This window comes from Lampetra fluviatilis, chromosome 22 (genome assembly GCF_964198595.1).
Source record: "Lampetra fluviatilis chromosome 22, kcLamFluv1.1, whole genome shotgun sequence".
Lineage (NCBI taxonomy): Eukaryota > Metazoa > Chordata > Hyperoartia > Petromyzontiformes > Petromyzontidae > Lampetra > Lampetra fluviatilis.
Window position 1 is genome coordinate 7967987 of NC_136296.1, and position 16076 is coordinate 7984062.

The following is a 16076-nucleotide window of genomic DNA, read 5'->3' on the forward strand; positions in this document are numbered from 1 at the left end:
ACAACGCCAGAGGACGGCTGCTTGCGTTGTGGCCGAAACGTCGTGAGAATTATTTTATTATGTTTTATTTTTATCATTTTATTATTTCCCTTCTACGTGACTTTACCGAAAGAACCAAGAAGATGAATCCCTGCAGTCACGAAAGCTTTAAATCGAAAAATTGCCGCGGCAATTTGCTGCGATTTCGTGGCGCGTGTTCACCGCGTGGCATGAAGCAGAAACGGCGCCGGATAGGTTTAAGAGAGATATATATTTTATTGTAGGTGATCATAAAGGAAGGGGGTTAGATCACAAACGCACGGTGAACAATGATGGGTGATGAGCAAACGCGGGAGACGAAAACGCATTTGTGATGTTTCGGTGGAGAAATAACGCCTCTTGTGCTGGGAGAGGAAATGTCAGATTGCTTTCGTCAAGGCCTCATCTCTTAGGACTCGTTCACGTCCAGTTCGCATTGAGACGTTTAGGCTAGAGTAAATAAAAGCTTAACTTGTGAGCGAGGGAGCGAGGGAGTGAGCGCGTGGCTCTCCAGACAGAGACACTTCGAGCCGGTATCGCAGCTATCTCGGGTTTGAATCTGGGTTTCAGTCACTGCCTGGCATTCAAATGGGTTCTCAAGGGGTAGCGAGTCGATGGACTCAGCCTGATCACCCATGGCTTCCCCACAACAAAACTGGATCGTATTGTTTCACTTAATTCAGCATATCCCAACTCTGCCAATGTGTTTTAATTGGTTTCAGATGTGACACTCGCTTAGCAGAGTATAACACGGGTAATACCCCGAGGGTGACTAAAGCAGACTGTCAAAGTGATGTCTGAAGTAGCTCTGTAACGTCGCCTTCCACACCCCGTGGTGCACTGCTCACTGCGGGAGCTCAGAGTCGAAATCCCCTCGTCTCACGACAACAGAGATGAAAAACAAGCAACCGTTTTGTCGCACAGCCGACTTTGAAAAGTTCCAGTGGGGGGTTTCCCTGCCAGCTGCCTCTTCGATATAAACATTAATTCGGTGCTTATTAAATGTCTCACCATCTCAAATGTCTTACACCACAGCTCAATCACTCCAATGCCAAACTGGCCTGCAGCCAGGCATTCGTCTGCAAGCAGGGGGTGGGGAGGGCAACGATTGCTATGTGTAATCCCAATTGAGAAGTTTGCCGGAAATCTTTCAGATTTTGCCAAATGTGGACCATGACGCCAGCAACACAATGGCCTGCTCATTTTTAATGACGTCACGGGATCTTTAACGTCCACCGCGAAGCAGACGGTGCATATTTTATGGGCCAATACGTTGGCAGTATTGACCGGGACGGCCTTTCCTACTGTGAACCGCAAACCTCGGCAACAAGCGGCAAACACGCTGGAATGACTCTTTGGTTATTTTGGTAAAGTGACGTAAACAGATAAAATCATAAATGAAATACTAGCATACGACGTTTCGATTGCAACACAAGCACGCATCATCAGGTATAAATGAAATAGAAACACAAATCTAGTATACTTAGAAATGTAATGTAATACAACAGAGAGAGTCGGATAACATAACAGTCAACACCCTACGTGGTTGATTACGTTCTTCCTGAGAATGCTAAATTTGAGAGAGAGACAAACACAGAACCAGAGACATATAGACAGACATATAAGTAGAGACAGATATCACAGAGATTTGTTTTATCTCTCTCTCAAATTTAGCATTCTCAGGAAGAACGTAATCAACCAGGTAGGGTGTTGACTGTTATGTTATCCGACTCTCTGTTGTATTACATTACATTTCTAAGTATACTAGATTTGTATTTCTATTTCATTTATACCTGATGACGATTGCTTGTGTTGCAATCGAAACGTCGTATGCTAGTATTTAATTTATTATTTTATCTTTATACGTGACTTTACCGAAAGAACCAAAGAGTAATTCCTGCAGTCACGAAAGCTCCAAACTAAGTGTGAGGAATGATGTCACAGGAGGCTGCTGCTCCCATTGGTTCGGTGGCGAGATGTTAACTACCTCGCCTGGTATACAGGAGTACGTGGGTTCGAGCCCGAAACCCTGACCTTTGTATATTTTGAGTCTGCGCGTTCTATCTCCCCCGTCGTCGCGTGGATTTTTCCTCCGGGTCCTCCGGCTTTTCCCTCCACATTTGGAAACACGCCTTTAGAGTATTTGGCTGCTAGAAATGTCCACGTGGCAAGCCACTTTGTTGAGCTATCATTTGTGGCCAGGTCGCTTCTGAAAAAGAACGATGTAGCTCAGTGGGCCTTATCTGGTAAAACAAAAACACATGTTTAAAGTTTAGTTTATGATCTGCACCCTCGCTCTGGTCCCGACTCTTCCTATCCCAGTGCAAAAATGAGACGCAATTTCAATAGCGGATTTTTTTCCCCCCCAACACGATGAGACAACGTCACAGCAACTTGAAAATGGGACACTTATACCGAGTATTGGTAGAAAACATTTAAGTTACTCAGCACACGAGATACATCTGCCAAGTCACACCTGAGCAGTGATGAAACTACAATTGTTTGTTGTTGTTGTTATCTCTGCAGGCAAGCATGTCAACATACTGTATCGGTAACACACGTTTGAAATCAAGCGCATCCCAACAGAAGTCACGGGCGGTACGAAAATTGCTCGGGGGGGCTCCCCCCCTCTCTCTTCTTCGATTCGAACTTTAAAGCGCCACCCGTCGTTTTCCATTTCCCAAAAGGGCACGTGCGTAATCTGCCACGTGATTGCCACGCTTGACATGAATATGATTTATTGGCGGTGCATTGTGGGGGGTGCTTTGATTTTGGGTTGGGGGGGGGGGGCGCGGGGGGTGGGGGGGGGGCTCGCAAGCTGTTCAGGCATCTGTCGTGAAAACACGCAGACCCAGCCAAGTGGCAGGGGACACCAAGTAACATGCAGCCGGTGTCACGCAAACTACACTGAAATACAAATAACCCTTGTTTTTCACACGGTTAACATATTTGTTTTTTTTTATCAAGTTCAAATCATCCACAAACAAGCACTCCTCAACTCACGCGGCGTATATATATATGTTTTAAAGATTATAAGGATTTGTATTAATAATATATCGTCTGGATTATTTTCTCTAGCAATGTAGTAAAGTAAAAAAGAAACATGACCCATTACTGCTGGTTGTACCGTAAAGTGCGTAGTCATATAGCATTTCGATTAAAACATGCTTCATTCATAGAGTTTATTAACCAACTAGCAATAAACTAACAAGAGTAGATAACGCTATTCAACTAGCAGCTTTTTTGACGTTGTAACAACGTACCTACTACCTCTTAAAATGTAAATACGAGCTAGGTACCGAAGTGATAGCATGCATCCGAGCCAGTGGTTGCAAATTGTTTCGGGATAAATGGTACGCGGTTGATTCGTGGGACAGGAGAGGGATCTTGGGATGATTCGTTTTTGTTTTTTACACCTTTGAGAGAAATGAGCCCCCTTTTGTACAACTGCCAATTCAGATAAGACTCACAAATATTAAAGTTTGCAATGATATTGTGCATGTTGTTGTTCCTGCACGCAAGAGCTGGCAACAAAAAAAAGATATTCTCTGATATGGTAACATCGCATCAAGGCATAAACATATTTTCAAAGTCTCCCTCTGCCCTTCGGACTCCACCGACTACAGCAAACCAGCACCTCCTATGGAGTTCATCAAACAACCGACTCATTGTACCCAGAACCAGGAATGTTTTTTGCTGAGCGACGTTTCTCCGTAGCTGCACCGTTCATCTGGAACTCTCTCTCTCTGTCTCTCTCCCACTGCACATTCACAGCGGCATCCAAGCTCCACCATCCACCTCTAAGCAGCAGCTCAAGGCTCTCACCTGGTCTAGGCTCTCACCTGGTTCAGGCCCTCACCTGGTTCAGACTCTCACCTAGTTCAGGCTCTCACCTGGTTCAGCCTCTCACCTGGTTCAGGCTCTCACCTGGTTCAGGCTCTCACCTGGTTCAGGCTATCACCTGGTTCAGTCTCTCACCTGGTTCAGTCTCTCACCTGGTTCAGACTCCCACCTGGTCCAGGCTCTCACCAGGTTCAGGCTCTCACCTGGTTCAGGCTCTCACCAGGTTCAGGCTCTCACCTGGTTCAGGCACTCACCTGGTTCAGGCTCTCACCTGGTTCAGTCTCTCACCTGGTTCAGTCTCTCACCTGGTTCAGCCTCTCACCTGGTCCAGACTCTCACCAGGTTCAGGCTCTCACCTGGTTCAGACTCTCACCTGGTTCAGGCTCTCACCAGGTTCAGGCTCTCACCTGGTTCAGGCTCTCACCTGGTTCAGACTCTCACCTGGTCCAGACTCTCACCAGGTTCAGGCTCTCACCTGGTTCAGACTCTCACCTGGTTCAGGCTCTCACCTGGTTCAGCCTCTCACCTGGTTCAGACCCTCACCTGCTTCAGGCTCTCACCTGGTTCAGGCTCTCACCTGGTTCAGGCTCTCACCTGGTTCAGACTCTCACCTGGTTCAGTCTCTCACCTGGTTCAGACTCTCACCTGGTTCAGGCTCTCACCTGGTTCAGTCTCTCACCTGGTTCAGACTCTCACCTGGTTCAGGCTCTCACCTGGTTCAGTCTCTCACCTGGTTCAGCCTCTCACCTGGTTCAGTCTCTCACCTGGTTCAGACTCTCACCTGGTTACAAGTTGCGTACGAGGGATATTGAGCTCTGGCTACGCGCCTCCGAGCTCTCAATAGAATATTGCGCCCAATTCGTGAAATATTTGCACGTTATGAATTGCCTTTTTTATTATTACTCGTACATTTTACAAAACAGAATTCTTCAAACTTGAAGTAAAATTCACTTAGTACAGCGAGGGGCATAATAAACAACATCGCTGCGGACAAATTGGCCCGCTGGGGGCATGTGGGGGGGAAGGGGGGCTCTCCGCTGAATATATCGCTCTTGAAGCACAAAATATCTTGGCAGACACGTAACATAGATCTCAATGCGGTAACTCTTTGGCATTTACCAGCGCGTGTGTCCCCCGCGTGCTTGGACCTCCCAATGAAAAGCGATGCTCCCGCATGCACCTGCCTGTGTTTGCATTGAACGCCGAGTAAGCCAGCAGTGGGGTGCTTTGCCGCGGGGATATGGCTCAGCGACACCTTGCTGTACATCCATGCCGTCTAGTTAACGAGCTCAGAGCCCATAGGGAGTCTCACCTCCGGGGGGGGGGGGGAGTTGCAGCTACACAGGAATACGCTCCGGTATTTTATTTTCTTATCTTGCAGGTGACGCGTCTGAATGGAGCTGTCATTCTCGCGCGGACGTTATCCGACCGGCACGGGGAGATGAAAGCTGGGCGCGGTGTTAAATCTGACTCGGGGGTAAGCGAGGCGACCACTGAGCTACCCGGCCAACAATTAACAATTTAGAAACGTGCGTTTCAAGCATTTGGCTGCTAGAAATGTCCACGTGATAAGCCACTTCGCCGGGCTAGCATTTGTGATAGCCAGATCCGTTCTGAGCTATACAGCTCAGTGGGCCTTACCTGGTAAAATACAAGTTTTTGCGTCGTTTAACAGTTTCAATAATTCAAAGAATAAGAACAATAAGTGAAAACATTACGAGCCAAATGACCGCGACTAAATAAAATATACTCTTACTGTCAGTATTCGCGAGCAGCAGACGCGCAAGTGCGTAACAAATAAATAATACACACATACTGGTCGGTGTTAAGTTAGCATCTCAGTTACTCAATGGCCTTCTGTGTTAAGCCAGGCGGTGGCGGCTACGCACGCATGTCACCCGGAGACGTGAAGGGTTGGTGTGGATCGCACACACGTTGCGATGCTCCCTTCCCACAGGCCTCGGGACCACATTAATCCTGGCTTGCCAGGAGAAGGCGGTACAGCAAAATGGGGACGGAATATCATCTGTCGCTTCTGTATGGGATAGAGCGTTGTCCCCTCGCATTCACGGGCTTTCACCATGAAAGCATTTTGATATATAGAGGATGGCCGAGCTTGGGTAATTGTTGGTAGTGCCGGCTCACCATCTGGCTGCCGCCTTTAAGCTTTGCTTCTGGTTCCTCGGAGATCGTGAGATGCAATTTGCGTTAACGACGGCACTATACAAAACTAAACATCATTTTTAAATTATGATTAATTCATAGTTATTCCAGTGTGTGTTTCAAGATTGTCTCAGAACGATACACTGACGTTAACACTTAACCACGCTTCGCGTTAACAGCTGTGGGCTCACAACATCCCGTGCAAAAGAAAAAAAGTCCTTGCCCATTATAACCTCGTGGGCGTAAGCTGTACGAATAGAGTATAAACGAGTTTGAAACCGATGCTAGTTTGAAGTCCCCCCATGACAATTGCACGTTCGTAATTGGTTTGTTTTGGGTCGGACCGTGCAGGTACGATGTCAAATAGAGCTATGCATCCATCAGAGCCAAACAAATGAAGTTGTCACGTGGGCAAACGTGCCAGTCGATTTCACATATCGCCAACATTTTCTTGCTCTGCGATGTTAACCGCTTACAAAATCAACTTTGGTTAATGTTTGAACTTATTTATCCGCACCGAGCCACATGACATTTTTTTCAGGAGGGTCCTGCTCAAACATTGGGTTTCCTTATTTTAAAGATGGGGGCCAACACTCGCCCCGTACAGATGGAACCGCGCGGCGATTAGTCCGCCTGCTGTACCGCCTTCCGGAGAGAGCCAGGACACGTGATCCAGCGACCCTCATTCATTGGCACATCTGTCCAAGTGACAACTTGGTTTGTGTGACTCTGTTCGGTTTTGGGAGGGATGCAGCTGGAATTGACATGACACATAGGAGATCTAACCCAAAAGACACCAGTTATGAATCATAATACAGTAAAACCTTGCATTGCGAGTAACTTGGTATGCGAGTGTTTTGCAAGACGAGCAAAAATTTTAAGTAAATATTAATTCGATAAACGAGCTAGGTCTTGCAATACGAGTAGCACGTGTATACGCTTTGTTTGCCGAGCGTCATGTGATCATAACTGATATACGAGTGCTTTGATATACGGGTGCTTTGGATTATAAACACGTTTCCGGAACGAGTTATGCTCGCAATCCAAGGTTTTACTGTATTGGTCGTGAAAGTCTCCATATGAAATTCATTGTATGTTCATTTTGTAAATATATAGGATATTACAAAAACATCTTATTTCTACTGGCAGTTGTGTTGCATGTGTTATTTCCTGAATCTCTTGAGTTGCATTATTATCTTTTAAGTGCCGCGCCGTTCTGTGGACAATTATAATATTACCGTATTCTCCAGATTATAAAATGCTCCGGAACATCAGACGCACCTCAAACTTGTGCCCGGTCTAAAGAGAGTTACACAAATCCGGTTACGCAGAAGCACACGCACAGCTACCAGATTTACAAGACACAACCCCCAAACTGTTGCTTTAAAATCCAGGTAAAAAAAAAAGTTTGCGTCTTATAATCCAGAAAATACGGTATTACCAGATTTTTTGTTACACGCATATATATGTAACAAACAGTGCGTGAGCACAAATAACATTTCAATTGGTCGCTGTTTTCCGAGTCCTCGAACCACAGAGGCGCAACTACGAACATGCGACACGCGACAGTAGACCATGAGGCCGGAGCAGATGCCTCACCGAACGGCACCACACGAGGTGGCCCCCACTCTCATGCTTGCGATGTGTTTATGCGGCCAACAGACCGTGAACGACGCGATATCCGTTTGCAATGAGCGGGGTTGTCGTACAGTTCGCTCGTAGTAGTAGCCGTATAAATAAATCGGTACGAACTAAAGTTTTTCCGCGTCGGGTACCGATTTCTGCACCTGGCCCTCGGCACTGGCCACATTAATCCAACTCCGATCCGGTTTGCATAGGGAAAACCGCGAGGGCACGTTCACACTGACCACACCGGCCCACGGTCCATCAGGTCCCAATCGAAGTCGAGCTTCTCAAACCATCAACACCAACGCACCGGCTGTGCGGGGCTGATTTTGGTCAGATTTTAGTTGAGACAGTTACAAGCATTTCCGAGCGTTCGTTAGTGCAGCGGTCGTCAACCGATGGATTTTACCCCGCCACCACCACATCACCACCACGAAAACCACCACCCCACCTGCTCTCCCCAGGTAGGCAGCAGCATGGATATCGTGCAGGAGAAATATTGGAATGTGCACCAGGGAACGTCAGCGCGACGTTACGGCGACCGAACACGCCGACACGCAGGGTGAAACAAATACCTTACGAACACAAAGCACACCGGTACACGGCACGAAACAAATACCTTACGAACACACTGATACACGGCATGAAACACATGCCTTACCAACACCGCGTTCACTAGAGGCGTGGACATGTAATCTCTCCGCGTATTGGGGCCTTGGCAGTGCCGATTTGCACTGCAGGGAATTAAATGTTTAGCTTCGATTAACATTTGATTTACGTTTGCATATATTTCCGATCCATTCCTCGTTTGAGAGGTGTTTTTTTTTTGGTTGCTTCACTTAATTGCTGCCCTTTGCTTTTGCCATTTTGGTCACGATCCAGGTCACCCTGGCAAATGAGACTCTACCCTGGTCCCTTGAGTTCTCACCTGGTTCAACAAAATCATCTTGAAACTTGGGGTATGGGGAGGGGGGTCGTCGGGGGGTGGCGGGGTAGTGACGGAGGCTGGGGGGCGCAGGGACCGATGGCCATGGCTTTGGGGACCACTGCCACACACCACCGCAGGTTGATGACACTGGTCAACACACTTTTTCTGGCATAAGGTATTCCAACGGTTTAAATGTAATTTTGGGGTGCCGATTCCAAATCTGGCATCAGTTTTTGTCTATCACATCAGGTTTTTGAGATATCGAATATTGCATTTTCAATAAAAAACTGCAGAAGAAAAATATTAAATAAATGTGCATATCTACATTAAATTATATTAAAAACACACTATCCTAAAAATACAGCACCATATTTTAACACTAAAGCAGTCACTGACTCGCAACAACTTGCAATCATAAGTGACAGAGTTAATTTCTGGTAAAATCAATGAAAATGGGGTATGCCGATAGCATAAAAATGAGATGTGATAGAGCAAATCTGAGATCAGATTTGGGATCAGCACCCTGAAATTAGTCTAACACAGCTGCAAAAGTCCAGGCCAGAAACATTTTTTTTTGTTGACCAGTGTAATTAATCACTGCGTTCATGTGACTGTGAAATCTTACGTAAGAATTCCCGCCAGACATATGCGGTGGTGCCACACCGATGTCAAGAATGCACTCCAAACACCCCAACTTCACGATGGAGCCCCTTGCACTTAAGCAGTAGCGAAATGCGCTCTAATTATTTAATTATAAATCTAAAGACACACATGGCTCCTATTAGCTGTCAGACTCCCACTCAACTGGGCTTGCATACTCTCACGGGTTCAGCTCCGGTTCACTCTTCGTGTCACGCAGATCAATGTGGCTATGTCAGAAACTCAGTGCATTACCGGCGATTGATGCCGCCGTAGATATTATTTGTTCATCGTTAATGGGGCCCATCCCACAGAGAGCGCAAATGGACCACTTGAAATTGCTTCAATCTCCACTCGTGTCGAGACAACATTTGAACTCTTGACGGAGTAAACAGCCAACACTGACGCAAGGGGGATAAACATAGCGGTGATGTAGACGGCAGCGATCGCAACGCTAGCGAGCGCGTGTACATTGACAACATACATATGGCGTTGATATTGCTGTTCAATGTATTTGTATTCATGTCACGCTTATGTTGTACGTGTGTATGTTGAACTTCTCTCGCACCGTACGTAGTCAACCGTGCCAGTGGTAATGTTTGTTTTTCATGCCGCTGAGAGTAATGGCAGCGTGACGGTAACTGTTGTTTGTGGGTTGTTGTTATTTTTCCGTCATGCAATTTTGTGCATTTTTGACTGACAATTCCTCAATGCAATTTGTTTGCCGAGGCAAATCTCAATGAGTCTCAAGGCCCTTCATTCCGTTGGCCAGAACCAGAGGTCGCAACCGGGTACCCGATACCCGTACCCTACCCGATACCCGGCTACCCGTACCCGGCCAGGTACGGGTACGGGTACCCGTTTGCGACCCTGGTGCGGCCGGGTACGGGTACGGGTAGGCCGCGAGTCACTAGTGAGTAACCGTTTGTCACTCATTTCCCAACATCTTGTCTCTTCTCACAATTCAAGTTCCTAGAATCAACCCACCCGCGCCTGCAACATGGCTTCATCCCAGAGGTCGCAATCGGGTACCCGTACCCTGCCCGATACCCGGCCGGTTACGGGTAGCCGGGTATCGGGCAGGGTACGGGTACGGCTACCCGTTTGCGACCCTGGTGCGGCCGGGTACGGGTAAGGAATCAAAACCCGTTTGCGACCTCTGGCCACAACACATCGACGTAGTTCTGGCCAACGGGAGAAAGCCCGCTCCACACGAGGGGGGGATAACGCTCGGACGGACCAGTTCACGAACCCGCTCTCTCTGTCCTGCCACCTACTGACCACCTTGCAGCCCAGTGGGTTGTGGAGTTCCATGTCCCTGTGTGTGACCCACCATGCCTCGCCTCCAGAGTGCTACATCACAGGGGTGCGCCATGGTGCCAGTGCATATACCCAGCATTTTATTGACACGCTTGCGTGCTGAAGGTTAGCCAATATTGCACCGACGCTGATGGTAACGATGATCGGGCAGCCAAGTGATGATTATAAAGTTAATAGCAACGGGTGGCATGATGGAATTACGTCCATGGGAACTTTCACGTAGTATATTATGATGATGATGATTGTAAACATTACATTGGTACAACCAAGATGACGGTTTCGGAATGGTTCTGTTGAGAGCGTGCGGTTGACGATAGGATAAGTAGATTTGATATGTGTAACGGTGCATCGATTCATATCGATTCCTAAGCTGACGACACATGCAAATGGCGCGCTTAAGTATCAGTGCTTATATATTCATACGTCTTATGTAATGGGTTCATGGAACCCTGCAGCCACAAGCGGCTGCTACATTCACTGCAATGTTAAAGTACAATTTGTTTATTAATGTGATTTTTTGTTTTGTTTATTGCAGCCCTTAATCGCCCGGTGTGGGGGGGGGGATAGGTTGTTGGTTACACCTCTAACCGATAGCTCGGCGTCGGTGATTAACTCAGTTAATTCTAGATTTGAAGCTTTCGTGACTGCAAGGATTCATACTCTTAGGTCTTTCGGTAAAGTCACGTAGGTAAAAAATAAATAATGACTTGAGACAGTAAATTTAGCTGTGACAGTCCCACCTGATGACGGAGACTTGTGTTGCCTCCGAAACGTCGTGATTTATTATTTTATTTCTATTATTTTTTCAATTATATTGTTTATTATAAATTTTTGACCTACGTGACTTTACCGAAAAACCTAAGCGTATAACTCAGTTAAGTTGAAAGCTTAGTGTCGGTGACAAGCGTGGCTAGCGTGACAGCCTTGTGTCAACGATAGACATCGTTGTGTTATGTTGCTAGCATTGTGTCAGTGGCAGGCATGGCTACGTTGGCGATATTGTGTCGATTCACCATGTTATTGTTATTACCGAGTCTCAAGACCCTTTTGTAGGAGGGTCCTGCCAAGTTTTCCGCAGCACGGGGCAATGTTGCCACGTGTAATCCCAATGAAGTAGTTTGCGCTTAACGATTTCAGCATTGGGGAATGTTTAACCAGTACCAGTTACGTTCTGTGTGTGTGTGTGTTGAGCTAAGGGAGGAGGAAACCGGAAAACCCGAAGGAAAACCCATGCAGAACAGGGGGGAGAACATACGTAGAAACTCCACATACGTAGAAACTCCACATACGTAGAAACTCCACATACGTAGAAACTCCACATACGTAGAAACTCCACATACGTAGAAACTCCTCATATGTAGAAACTCCACATATGTAGAAACTCCACATACGTAGAAACTCCACATACGTAGAAACTCCACATACGTAGAAACTCCACATACGTAGAAACTCCTCATATGTAGAAACTCCACATATGTAGAAACTCCACATATGTAGAAACTCCACATACGTAGAAACTCCACATATGTAGAAACTCCACATACGTAGAAACTCCACATACGTAGAAACTCCACATACGTAGAAACTCCACATACATAGAAACTCCACATACGTAGAAACTCCACATATGTAGAAACTCCTAGTACGTAGACACTCCACACGGAAAGGCGACCGAGTCGAAAATCGAACCCGGTGCCCGCCTCGCCGCGACGGCACGAGCGTTACCGCCACGCCCCCCCACGCGCCGCGTTGATTGTATTTTGTTGCCGACGTGCATAGCTATGCCGATTATACCGTTGCGTCGATGCTAGGCTCGATGACGCGACTACCGCCGCCGCCGTCGCCGCCGCCCGCACCTTCCGCCGCTACAGCAGCGGCAGGTGCAGCTGCTTCTCCAGGGAGCCGCGCGCCACACCGAGCACGGCGCGCGCGAACTGCTGGTACAGCCGGTCCATGTAGCTGGTGGCGCGCGGCACCAGCCCCTCGAGGAACGCCAGGTGGCCGCCCCTCGCCGTCACCAGCAGGGCCACGTACGGGTTGGCGCGCACGCTCTCCAGCGGGAACGCTGCGTGCCAGACACACGACGGACACACGACGGACACATGACGGACACACGACGGACACACGACGGACACACGACGGACACACGACGGTGTTCGCGTTGGTACGATTGGCACGTTCAACGGATGGGGGAGGGGAGGGGGGGAGAGTTTCCCCTGCCAAGCGTGCAGAGAACTCAAACTAAACTATAAACTCTTTTTATTTTTTTTACTGTATAGCTCTTTTTCAGAAGTAACCTGGCCACGAATGATAACTCAACGAAGTGGCTCATCGCGTGGAAATTTATAGCAGCCAAATAGTATAAACGTATGTTTTAAATCTTCTTGGTTCTTTCGGTAAAGTCACGTAGAAGGGAAATAATTCAGACGCTGTCTTTCCGACAGACCTGTTCTTCACCTGAGGACGGCTGCTTGCGTTGTGGCCGAAACGTCGTGAGAATTATTTGATTATGTTGTATCATTATTTTATTATTTCCCTTCTACGTGACTTTACCGAAAGAACCAAGAAGATGAATCCCTGCAGTCACGAAAGCTTTAAATCGTACGTTTTAAAATTAAATTATTGTTGGCTGGGTGGCTTAGTGGTTGTGCCGCTTGCCTCCGAGTCAGATTTAACACCGTCCCGTGTTTCTGAACGTGGAGGGAAAAACCGAAGGACCCGATGAAAAATCCACACAACCACGGGGAGAGCACGCAAACTTCAAATATCGAGGCGTCGGTGTCAGTAAGGAACCCACGACCGCCTGCATACCAGGCGAGGTAGTTCACATCTCGCCACCGTGGCACCCAATCTTCCCAAGCGGCAGCATGGGCAAGTCCTGAAATGTCTAACTTCTTAAAATAGGGCCCGAGATGAATTACAAAGTAACAGTCAATGTATATTCTCTCGTACATATCAATTAAATGCTAGTTTTTGGAGTAGAAGAGAGGGTGGGGAGTGGTTTTCGCTAAAGCCCTCCCTCCGATTCCTCCCCCCACTGACCCCCTCGCTTACAGAACTTGCTCCAATGAACGTGTGTAGGCTACACGGGGGATCCTTTTGTCTTTTTTATCCTGAGCCGTTTTCACCCTTGCCTAGGGTTGTCTGTGTACGTTTGCTGTTCACGACCGGAGTGAGGACGCCATCTGGCGCCGGACTCGGTGTGCAGCGTGCTGGCTGCACCATGCCCCCCACGATTCCAGATCTCACACCGGGCAGACAGACAGCCCATGAACCAACACCGGAATCAACATTGGGGCAACGTCAACCAACAATACCCCAACGTTGCAAGTCTACCGGGATACAACGGTACCCTTTAAGCTGCCACGGATAACTTGCTGCCATGTATTTTTGTGATCGACGAATAGAATTCGACCCTTGGCGGTACCCATAAGGCAATTTGTGGCAAGTGGAGGGGGCGGATGCGTGAAAAATCCGTAAAACGCAACAAACCCCGTCGCAAAGCCAGCAGCGGCAGGTCCCACGGGAGCCCCTTTTAGCTGCGGTCAAATGATTTAAAGTGAATTGATGCGAAGAGCATAAATAATTCAATTAACTGCAATGGCTGCACTCTGTGTGTGTTGGGATTGTAAAAAAAAAAACTAAAATAGCCCTCGGGTTGGCATTCTTTCAGCAGGTTTTTCTTTTGCTGATTGTTGGCAAGGGGCAATGTTGGTTTTTGTGATCGTTCATTCTGCGTTTGAAGTGATGAAGTACTGAGAATTTATATGGAGGGGGGTGTGGGGAGGAAGAGTGGAGGGGGGGGGGAGATGTTTTCAGAAAGAGATGCAGAACAAAGACGTTTTATTTTGGGTGATATTTAACAATGGTGTGAATATATCTTTTATAAACCCGCATCAACCGCAAGATGTCATAAACGCGCCGAGTGCCTCCCAATTCCGTGGTCTATTCAGACTCACCTGCCCATAAAATCTCAAATAAAATTTAAAAAAATTAACCCGTAAAAACAAAGTTTTTCACTATAAATCCTTTATATACGTGGCGGCTAGAGTCCTCTCGTCCTCTGGCTTGAGATGGCTGCCACCTATGGGTCAGATGATTGTCTGCCAGCATTAAGCAATTGGTAATTAAATATTCAAAAAAAATTCCATAAACAGTGTAAAATTTAGGAATTTTTTTTTCCACGAAAATAAATTGTCACGCACAACGAGTCTGTGTGCAAAATGTCAGCTCGATTTGATCACGGGAAGTGGGTTAAAAAACGACCGAAAGATTTGCACGGTCGTAAGCGCGCAAGCAAGCATGCAAGCATGCAAGCAAGCAAGCAAGCGAACTTAATATAAAGGATTTAAAAATGTTGATTACTTGGTTATTTTATTTACTACTTAACTTTCTCATGCTGCTCGTTGCGTCCCGGTTGCACTTTACTTCGCGTCCCGGTTGCAATTTACTTTGCTCGGTCGTAAAGTGCTCTGATGGCTACATTATTGAGAGCGATATTGGCACGTAAAATAAAGAATGATTGATTGAACACAACGATGTACAACGAACGAGCCGCATCCTCAAGGTTCATTCCAGAGCCCCGTGATTTATCGCCTGTCCACATACCCATGATAACTTACGCAATGCCAGAAAAGCCTTTATCGTAGAGGCATTAAACGGAACTGTTTGCTTTTTATATATTTCTTTTCAGTTGCAATTAAGAACTGGTTAGTTTAACACGTCGTAGGCTTTCATCCATAACACAGGTTTTTTTTTTTGGGGTTAGATCGCGTAAATATATAAATGCGTCGTTAAACCCGCCATCACCCGATGTGTTAAAATGATTAATGGGCCAAAAACACATTGATATATAAAGGACCACAGAGCTTGGGGTGCCAGCTCACCGCGTGGCGACTGCCTTCCCATCTGCCTGCGGTCCCTCGCACCTCTTGAGTCGTTCCCTCTCCACGACAGCGAGCGAATGCCGTGCGACGGCGCTTCACTACAAGCTGTTACAATAATACTACACAGGGTACGCAACTCCCAGGGGCTAGGGGTCCTACTCTGAGTCCGGGTCCCTGCCGGCTAGCTCCGGTCTCTCTCTCTCTCGTGTCGGATCGTGGACTCTGCCGACTCCACCGAGCGGAGAGAGAAGCACCTCTACGGCTACCACCGGCTTCTCCCCAGACTCACCACTCGATCCCTCTCTCTACCCCTGGTTCCCTCTTCACCCTGCTTACTCTACCCGTTCCCACAGTGACCCCGCTTTCGTCACGGGGTCTCCCTTAAGTACCCTAGGAGACGTGACGTCATCGCACTGAACGGCACACCTGACGTCACGTCCCCATTTTACTCTACACAATTTTGATTTAAAGCTTTCGTGACTGCAGGGATTCATCTTCTTGGTTCTTTCGGTAAAGTCACGTATAAGGGAAATAATAAAATAATGGAAATATTAGTTTATTATTTCCCTTCTACGTGAATAAAATAATAAAAATATTATTTTATTATTTCCCTTCTACGTGACTTTACCGAAAGAACCAAGAAGTTGCGACAA

At 47.2% G+C, this 16076-nt stretch overlaps 1 protein-coding gene across 8 annotated transcripts in view; it reads right to left on the reverse strand.

Moving 5' to 3' along the window:
* Window positions 1–235: 235 nt before the first annotated feature.
* LOC144938492 (phospholipase ABHD3-like) overlaps window positions 236–16076 on the reverse strand; it is a 53926-nt gene continuing 38085 nt past the window's right edge. For 7 of the 8 annotated variants that reach the window (XM_078866357.1, XM_078866358.1, XM_078866356.1 and 4 more), the window contains one exon: window positions 236–12602. In XM_078866357.1, coding sequence (XP_078722483.1) covers window positions 12403–12602 — 200 coding nt within the window. In that variant the 3' untranslated portion in view covers window positions 236–12402. The remainder of the gene's footprint in view (window positions 12603–16076) is intronic. The other variant, XR_013637851.1, reaches the window with a different exon arrangement.